General features: G+C 42.9%; 1 protein-coding gene across 1 annotated transcript; it reads left to right on the forward strand.

Moving 5' to 3' along the window:
* Positions 1–7,341: 7,341 nt before the first annotated feature.
* On the forward strand, positions 7,342–7,650 carry LOC308502350 (10 kDa heat shock protein, mitochondrial-like; the record flags this gene model as incomplete). The annotated part of the gene is made up of 1 exon (XM_081059979.1): positions 7,342–7,650. The coding sequence occupies one exon, from the start codon at positions 7,342–7,344 to the stop codon at positions 7,648–7,650; it is 309 nt and encodes a 102-aa protein (XP_080916105.1).
* Between the last annotated feature and the right edge of the window lie 2,475 nt (positions 7,651–10,125).

Consider the following 10,125-nt stretch of genomic DNA (forward strand, 5'->3'; position numbering starts at 1 on the left):
TTAACTCTAATTACTCCAGTCCCAACTTAAATTCTATTACTATGTATTTAATTTTTTCTTTTAAAGACCAACAAGGAATTGTTGTTGTTTGCTTTAAACAGCCAATGTTTACTCAGATTTACCTAAATGTTCACCTCTGTGTTCTACATTATTTCTTGCATCTCAGACCTTCCTATGACTCCACTTTCCTTTTGCCTGAATTTCTTTAAAATTTTCTTTACTGAGAGCTGTGGGTGCTAAACTCCCAATTTGTCTAAAAATGTCTTTATTTTCCCCTGACTCCTGAAACATACTTTTATTGAACATAGAATTCTAGGTGAGGGTGTTGTTCCCACCATCTCAAAGGCATCATCCCACTGCCTTTCTCTGAGCTGCCTGTTGCTATGAGAAGTCACCTTCAGTCTCTGCTCCCTTGAAGATCACTGCCCTGCACTCTCCAGCTGCATTTAGAACTCCTTTCTTTTGTCTTTGGTGTTCTGGCATTCTAGTGCAGTGTAGTGAGGTGTGGGTTTATTTTTCAGCCTGAAGTTCACTGAGCTCAACTGTACAGATGTCTCTTTCAGCAGTTTACAAAGTTCACAGTGATGATCTCTTCACAGGTTGCCTCTGCTCTGCTCTGCTCTGTTTGCCTTCTGGTTCTCCAATTAGCTTCATGTTGGACCTGCTTGTTCTAGCCTCCATATCGCTCAACCTCTCTTTCATGTTCCCCATCCCTATGTATTTCCAGGCAATCTTTAGGATAATTTATTCATATTTATTTTTTAGTTCACTAATTCTCTTTTCAGCTGTTTATAATCTGTTGTTAGGGCTGTATACTGAGTTTTAAATTTAGTTGAAATTAAAATTCAACTAAATTAAAACTTCCACTTTAGACTTCCAGTGGGAACTTTTCAAACTGCTTATTCTTTAAATTTATTTATTTTAAGTGTGCTTTTCCAGGACCCATCAGCTCTAAGTCAACCAGTTGTTTCAATCTAGTTGTAGAGGGTGCAGCTCACAGTGGCCCAGGTGGGGATCGAAACAGCAACCCTGGCGTTACGAGCATTGTGCTCTAACCAATTGAGCTAACCGGCCACCCTTGATTATTTGTAAATTCTTAGTTTCTGCACATATTTTCAACCTTGCTTTGACTACTTTAATTCTATCGGACATAGCATTTTATAATGCTTCATAATTCCACTATCTAAGATGTGCTCTGTGGTTACTGCTGACTTGCTCTTGTTTCCTCATTATCTTACTGCTTAATTACTTTTTTAAACTTAGAGATGCTTGTTAATCTTAGGCTTGTATTTATGGGAAACTCTGAGGCCTAGGACGAAGGTGGGTACCTTCAGAAAGAACTTTTGTTTCCTTCAACTGGTCACATGGTAATGGTCACATTATCAACCTGAGATCACTCTATATTCAATGTCTCCCTGAAGGTTTCTTGGACCATCTGACCATATGAGCAGCCAACCCATGTGAGGGCCAACTTCTTGTTCTTGTTTTCAACCTCTCTTTTACACACACACACACACACACACACACACACACACACACACTTGTCACTTTGCCCCCAAATTTGACAGTCAATTTTATTTTAGTCCCCAAAGGACAGAGTACATCTCTAATTCACCCTCATACTGAGCATTTGCCCCTTTTAAGTCTAAGCTTTGTAGAGCGTTGGTCTCTCACTAGACTGTCCTCTTTGAGCAGGCTCTGCGACTTGTCTCTGTTCTCTACACCTCAGAGGCCACCTACTCATTTCCTAGGGCTTCCATTTAAAAGTACCACTAACTTGGTGGCTTAAGACAACAGGATTTTATTCTCTCACAGTTTTGGAACCTAGAAGCCCAAAATCAAGGTCTCGGCAGGGCCACGATCTCCCCAAAGGCTCCAGGAGAGGCACACCCCTGCCTCTTCCTAGCTTTTAATGGTTGCTGGCAATCCTTGGCTTATCGAGGCATCACTACAATTTCTGCCTCCATTGTTACATGACCTTCTTCCTTACGCTTCTGGGTCTGTATCCAAATTTCCCTCTTCTTATAAGGATACCAGTCATTGGATTGGGATCCACTTTTATGGCCTAATCTGAACTAATTTCATCTGCAAATACCCTGTTTCAAAATAAGGTCACATCCTGAGGTTCTGGGTGGCTATGATTTGCGGGGGGTGTGTGTGTGTGTGTGTATCATTCAACCCAGCACAGGCTATAAATCCCTAAGTCCAAGTACTCTCAGTTCACCAAATGCCTCTGATCATAAGCACATGCAATGCTCCATTAGCCCCTCTGGGTTCCTATCTTATTTAGTTCTTTATTTTCTTACTAGATCATCAATGATTTTAGAAAACACTTTTTTAGAAAATAGTTTATCCTGGATTTTAACTGTTTTCAGCAGGAAGTTCTATGTGGAAATCCAGCTTGTTATATTACATCTCCATTCATTTTATAAATCTACAACATGATAAGACTAGCTCAAGGAAATTAATGAATTATGTGTCAATTTCCCTTATAAGCATGTACACAAAAGTTCAACAAAATATTAGCTAATGAAATTCAACAGTTTATTTTTGTAAATGCATTCTGATCTCATGGAGTTCAACACAGAAATCCAAGGATGGCTCCATCTCCCACTTTCACTTTCAAAGATAATCCAACACAGTCACGGACTAGGAAACAAAAATTTCATGATCATCACCATAGATGTGAATTTTATATATTCAACAATTACGAGTTTTTTAAATGGCTTCTAGGGCTGGTCTGGTGGCTCAGGCGGTTAGGGCTCCGTGCTCCTAACTCCGGAGGCTGCTGGTTTGATTCCCACATGGGCCAGTGGGCTCTCAATGCCGGTTCAACTCCTCAAGTCCCGCAAGGGATGGTGGGCTCTGCCCCTGCAACTAAAATTGAACACAGCACCTTGAGCTGAGCTGCCGTTGAGCTCCCGGATGGCTCAGTTGGTTGGAGGGCATCCTCTCAACCACAAGGTTGCCAGTTTCAACTCCCGCACAGGATGGTGGGCTATGCCCCCTGCAACTAGCAACGGCAACTGGACCTGGAGCTGAGCTGCGCCCTCCACAACTAAGACTGAAAGGACAACAACTTGAAGCTGAATGGCATCCTCCACAACTAATATTGAAAGGACAACAACTTGACTTGGAAAAAAAAAAAAAGGCCTGGAAGTACACACTGTTCCCCAATAAAGTCCTGTTCCCCTTCCTCAATACAATCTTAAAAAAAAAAAAAGGCTTCTAGTCATTACAGAGTAACAATTATAGGACTTGCCTTCCTCCAAAAGGTGGGGGAACAGAAAACTGGACAAAATAAAGGCAGCAACTATTTTCAGATGCTGGACAAAGGGCAGCACAGGGCTGTGGTCCCTGAGAGAAACAAATGACACAAAACCTCTAATCTGGTTTTCCATGCGGGGCCATTTCCAGACTGCAGTACAGGGACAGCGGTCCACTCAGAGTGTGGCAGTCTTAGAAGACAGAAGTCAGAGTTGGGGGAGGCCCAGGTATTTGGAATTTTCAGATAAGAATACTGGAGGGGCGGCCAGATGGCTCAGTTGTTTAGAGCATGATCTGTGAACAACAGGGTTGCCGGTTCGATTCCCACATGGGATGGTGGGCTGCACCCCCTGCAACTAAAGGTTGAAAACAGTGACTGGACTTGGAGCTGAGCTGCGCCCTCCACAACTAGACTGAAGGACAATGACTTGGAGCTGATGGGCCCTGGAGAGACACACTGTTCCCCAATATTCCCCAATAAAATTAAAACAAACAAACAAAAACAGGATACTATTTTTTAAAAAGGTACTAGAGAGAAGGGATCTATTCAGAGAAAGAATTTCAGAAATCTACAATAGGATCCCCCAAGTTTTGGTAAACACTAAGTTGTGTTTGTGGCTGGATAAAGAAAAACTATTGGGGAACTGTAAGCTGGAAATTCCCAGAGCTCATGTAGGACTGGGAGATATTCGAGATCCAAAAGCTAAGGGGTGGGACCATGTGGAACACCTGGCACATTCAGTGGGGCTAAACTAGCCCAGAGTAAAAGCCACTTTAGACCGATGCTAACAAAGTTTTAAAAGAATCCTCAAAAGAATCAAGATGATCCACAAGAAACTTAACTGACTGCCAAAGCCAACTTCAATACTCTTTGAAGGAGAATAACAAAATCGAGGCATTCATGTCCTACATCTAATAATAATAATAATAATTAATAATAATAAATACTAGAACTGCAATGAAGCAGGAACAACCTGGAGGGAAGAAAACCAGTCAAAATAGACTCAGACAAGACAGAAATGATAGAATTAATAGACATGGACTTTAGAACAGCTATTATAAATATACTCATGGATTTAAAGAAAACATGAACATAGTGAGCAAGAAATGGAAGACATAAAAATGAAGACCCAAATGGAACTTTGAGACATGAAAAATGCAGTATATGAAATGAAAAATTTACCAGATGGGATTAACAGTACATTAAACACCAAGGAAGAAAAGATCAGTAAACATGAAAATAGAGTAATAGAAACTATCGAAATTGAAATAGAGAGGGGAAAAAAGACTGAAAAAAATTTACAAAGCCTCATTGATCTTTGAAAAAATATCAAGCAGTCTAAAAACTGTGTAACTAGAGACACAAAGTGTCAGCAAAAAAAGTATTTCCAGAAATTATGGCAGAAAATTTTCCAAATTTTTTGAAAACTATAAATCCACAGGTCCAAAATATTCAACAAGTCCCAAGCAGGATAAAACAAAATAAACCACTTCAAAGCACATAATAGTGCTGAAATTAGTCATAGCAAAAATATTAAGAACAGCCAGGGGAAAAAGACATACAAATCAGGAAACAAAGATAAGAATTTTTTGCTGATTTTTCATTAGAAACAGTGAAAACCATAATAAATGGAATGGCATCCCTGACCTGCTGAATGAAAAAAATGTCACCCTAGTATCCTATATGCGGTAAAAATGTCAAAGTGAAATAAATACAGTTTCAGACAAACAAAATCTGAGATCATTTTTCAGTATCATATTGCAACACAAGGAACACTAAAGTAAGTTCTTCAGAATGAAAGAACACACCTGAAGCCAGCCAGGGTCTACACAAAGGGATGAAGAGGCCTGAGGGTAACCCTAAAAGACTTTCACTCATGTCAGAATTTCTTTACAATATAATGGCTGTATACATTTTAATAATCAGCAATATATTATAGAGTTTAAAACATGTGTAAGTAAAACATAACAACGGCACAAAGGGTGGGAGGGATAAATGGAAATATATAGTTGTAAGGTTCTTATATGTGAGACAGTATATTATTTGCTAAAAAGGCATACTATAAACCCTAGAGAAAACACTTGAAAATCACAAAGAGATATAACTAATTAGATAAGAATGGAGATAAAACAAAATACTAAAACATATTTGATTAGTACAAAAAAAGCAGAAAGAGGGGAAATGGAACAAAGATAAAAATGGGACAAACATAAAACAAATAGCAAGAATTCCCAATTTAAAAACTTCCCCACAAAGAAAATCCCAGACCCAGATTGCTTTACTGGTGAATTCTAACAAACATTTAAGGAAGAAATAATACCAATTCTCCATAAACCATTTTGGAAAATAGGAGGGAACACTTCCCAACTCATGTTGTTAATCTAGAATTAGTAATTGTGAAAATTTTGGGGAAAAAAACTGTGTCGCCAAAGAAACTCCAATTGTAGTTTGCCAAAGCCCGTGACTATTCGATTCCTAAAATTAATCCCTACAGAAGCCAGGAAGCACTGAATCCTCCAGGAAGGGTGTGCTCTGCAATGCCCTTCCGAGTGAGGACACCAAGCATGACAGACAAAACATCCCAGAGGACACAGCCAGGAGCTGTCAACACAAGGAACTTTCTGTCCCACCAGGGAAGGGGTCTTCACTGTGCATCTCAATAGGATTGGGAGATTGCCACATACCAGAGACTGTTATGTGTGCTCCGTGTTTCTTCTGAGTGTTTATCCTGTTCTTACTCTCTCATTGTATGTTTGGGACACATAAAATATTTTCCCATCTAGGTCAGCTCAGGTGGTTGGAGCGCCGTGCTCCTAACGCTGGCTGAAGTCACCGGTTCCATTCCCACCTGGGCCATTGAGCTTCGCCCTCTACAGCTAAGATTGTGAACAACGGCTTCCCTGGAGCTGGGCTGCTGTGAGCAGCTGGAGGTCGGCAGGAGCTGCTGTGGGCTGCTGTGAGCTGCCCTGAGCAGGTGGTGGCCAGCGTGAGCCGCTGTGAGCGGCCGACTGACTAACGACCGACTGCCTCAGCCAGGGGAGCGCAAGGCTCCTAACACCAGCATGGGCCAGGGAGCTGTGTCCTACACAACTAGACTGAGAAACAACGGCTTGAACAGGAGTGGTGGAGGGAGGAGGTAGAAGAAAGGGGGAATATTTTCCCATCTATAAATCGCTGGATTTAAAAACTATTCTACATTATGTTGGCAGGACAAGTAACAGTATCTTTTCATTATTAAATCACTGGACTACAAGGATCCACAAATGGACCTTCTAGAACAAGCTGCATGGAACTCAGAGGACCTAGATTGTGAGCTGCATGGAGCTTTCACAGTGGTCTCCCTTGAGGATAAGGCGAGCGTGCTCCACAGAGAGGAGAGAGGGTGCGTGGAGAGAGGGACTGTCAGAGGAGTGGACGTGGCAGACGCTGCTGGTACTCTCCCAATATTTATTCTCCCATCCCCCATAATTTGAGTCCCCGACTTTTACTCATCCGTTTAGCCCTCTAACATGAATACATTCTGCAGTCTCCCGTGCAGCTATTGGCATGTGGCAGCTGCCAGGTACACCCTCCCTTAAGAGACTGCGGGCACAAGACATTCCATCTTCGTATCCAGCCATCCTTATCCCTCCCTGCTGGCTAAAAACCGGACATGCTTATTGGAGCAGCCATCATGAAGTAGCCTTGGGAATGGAGGGCCTAAAGGCAGAGCAAGATGAAGGAGACCCCGGGTCCTCGAGGACTCCACGTAGCACAGCCTCCATTCAAGCCAGGGCTGCTCCTCTAAACTCGACACGAGACAGGAACGTACCTCGTACCTCGTGTCCCCTGCCTCAGGGGCACAGCGGCTCACTGCACACCACCAGGGGCCGCCCTTGCTCAAACACACAGCCTCACGAATATTCCCCTTTTGCTTAAAAGTCTGTTATTCTTGGTCTTAGGGATTGTGGCCAAATAGTAACCGAATAGCTAGAGTACAAATTGAGATAACCAGTTTGGAGAGAAATCAGGCAGTATTTCATAAAACTGAAAATGTGCACGTCCTGAGAGTACGAACTGCTGCTGCCAGAGTCATGGCAGGACAGGCATGTAGAAAGTTTCTCCCCCTCTTTGACCGAGTATTAGTTGAAAGAAGTGCTGCAGAAACTGTAACCAAGGGAGGCATTATGCTTCCAGAAAAATCTCAAGGAAAAGTATTGCAAGCAACAGTAGTAGCTGTTGGATCCGGCTCTAAAGGAAAGGGTGGAGAGATTCAACCAGTTAGCGTGAAAGTTGGAGATAAAGTTCTTCTTCCAGAATATGGAGGCACCAAAGTAGTTATAGATGACAAGGATTATTTCTTATTTAGAGATGGTGACATTCTTGGACAGTATGTAGACTGAAATAAATCACTACTGACATGGCATCACGTGAAGCTGCCCATTCCACTGAAGTTCTGAAATCTCATCATGTAAATAATTTCCATGTCTCTTTTGTAATAAACTAACAATATCCAAAGTAAAAAAAAAAATGTGCACGTCCTGTGATCCCACGGGCTATGCTATAGCAGTGGTTTCCAAAACCGGTCTGCGGACGCTGCAGTCTCCAGAGGTCAAGACGGAAATTACTCGTGTGACACTAACGTGCCGTTCTCCTTCCGCTGTGCGGGGACGGTGCAAAGGGCATGGTGTGCACGTCCGCTGGCTGCTTCATACAGACTGAGGCTGCAGCCCCACACGCAGCCCAAACTCCTCACTGCCGTACGCTGGGGGTGGGGGGGCAGTTTCACTTAAGAATTTCCTTGATGAAGCAATTAAAGTCATTGTGTTGTCTTGACTTGACACTTAATTCTTAATATTCAGGGTGATGAAACAAAGCACTGGGTGCTGAAGTAGTGGCTGCCACAACTGATTACACAACGGTTTACGTTGGCAGCTGAACTAGTCACTTTTTTCATGAAACACTACTTTCACTTGAAAGAAAACTGACAAACTCTGGTTATTCTGACTTAGGTATTTGGCAGAAACTTTCTCAAAAATGAAAAAAAGTGAGCGTGTCACTCAAGGAAAACAACGAATCGTATTTGTTGCCAATGATAACATTTGAGCTTTGAAGCAAAAATTAGAATTTTGGAAAACCTGTGTTCATCAGCATGAGCGTAAAGTTTCCCAATATTTAAATCATTTTCTGATGAGGTTGTTGGTGATATTAACAGGTGTAATTTTTTGATACATGATAAACTGTGTCAATATTTGGAAGATATATATAACTCAGTGAACCAATATTTTCCAAATGACTGACGACTGCATGACGCTTCAGAGTTATTCGTGAGAAGGAGGCCCGTTCAGCGTTCGAGACAGACCAGTGGATTTTAATTCCACAAAACAGCCCGCTGAGGAGGATTCAAATTCCAAATTGCAACTAACCAGTAAGAAACTGCTTCTTGTCCAGTCTTGGTGTGGCATCAACAAACATGCAGTGTGTGAAAAAGCTACTGAAACACTTCCAACCTCAAGTCTGTGTGAGGCTGGATTTTCTTCATATATTTCAACCTAAAAAACATATTGCAAGAGGCTGAGTGCAGAGACATGGGGAACCAGCTACCGTCAACTGAGCCAGACTTGAAAGAAACTCACAAAACTGTAAAAGCAATGCCGCTATTCTCATGAAATTTTTATAGAAGTTATTTTTTATCAGATATAAGTCATGTTAACATGGAAGGGTTTAGTAACATTTTAAAGGATAAGTAAATCCTTCCCTCCTGACTGTACTAGACTTCAGTATTCAGACAGAAAAATCAAATCACATTCAAGGAGGGAAACTGGGCTGGAGTCAGAACTTTTCAGCTGCAATATTCCAGGACGAGACAGTGTGGCGGGGTGAACTGAAAGCTGTGGGGGGAGAATTAGTGACCGCAGGAGGCTGAGAAATGCCCCCCTCAAAGATACCCACATCCTAATCCCCGGAACCCGTACATGTGGCCCTATCTGGAAAAAGGGTCTTTGTAGAAGTGACTTGGTTAAAGACCTGAGATGAGATCACGCGGGGTTGTCCAGGTGGGGCCCAAGGGCGTCACAGAATCCCTGTGAGAGGCAGAGGGAGGCTCAGAGAAGGACACCACATGGGCCATGAAGCCAGAGGTGGAGGGAACACAGCCACACGTGAAGGAACCCCGCAGTCACACGGGCAGGAAGGGGCCCTGCAGCCCCCAGGGGAAGGCAGCTGCTGACACTGATTTTCTCGTCTCCAGAACTGTGAGAGAATCAATTTCTGTTGCTTTAAGTAACCAAGGTTGGGGTTGTTTGTTACAGTGGCAACATGACGCTAACAGTGACCCAAGAATTGGTGTCCCAAGGACATGGATGCTGGCAAAGTCGTGGGCTAAACAAGGCCACTCAGCCTCCCAACCCTGACAGGCCCTCACTATCCTGGAAAGAAATTCATAACGTAACCCAGCTCGTATTTCCTTAAATGAAGGCAAACAGGACTGGCAGCCAGGCTGTACCCAGGACAAACCCACTGTGCAGCATCTCGTGTTCTCATCCGTGCAAGTGGCCAGCGCACCCAGGCCTCGCGCAGCCACGGGAGCAGCCCCAGCAGCTCCCGGCGCTTTAGCAAAATGTCATGTCCAGAATCTCTCTGGAGAACACCCGTGTCAGTAAATCTGAACTACTGTGCACCTGGCTCTTGGCTGTGTACCGTCATAATCCATTCCCACACATATTCCCCAGATTTGCTTGCTGATGGAAATTGGCAAAAAATCTTTCTTTTAGTTTGTGTCTTTCGGTTCTTCTGACAGCAGAGCCTGACACACAGTCTTGGGTATAGCTGGTTTGTTCAGGAAGTGATCTCATCAAACAGAAAGACGGCGGGACGAC

The sequence above is a fragment of the Rhinolophus hipposideros genome (assembly GCF_964194185.1).
Source record: "Rhinolophus hipposideros genome assembly, chromosome: 9".
NCBI lineage: Eukaryota > Metazoa > Chordata > Mammalia > Chiroptera > Rhinolophidae > Rhinolophus > Rhinolophus hipposideros.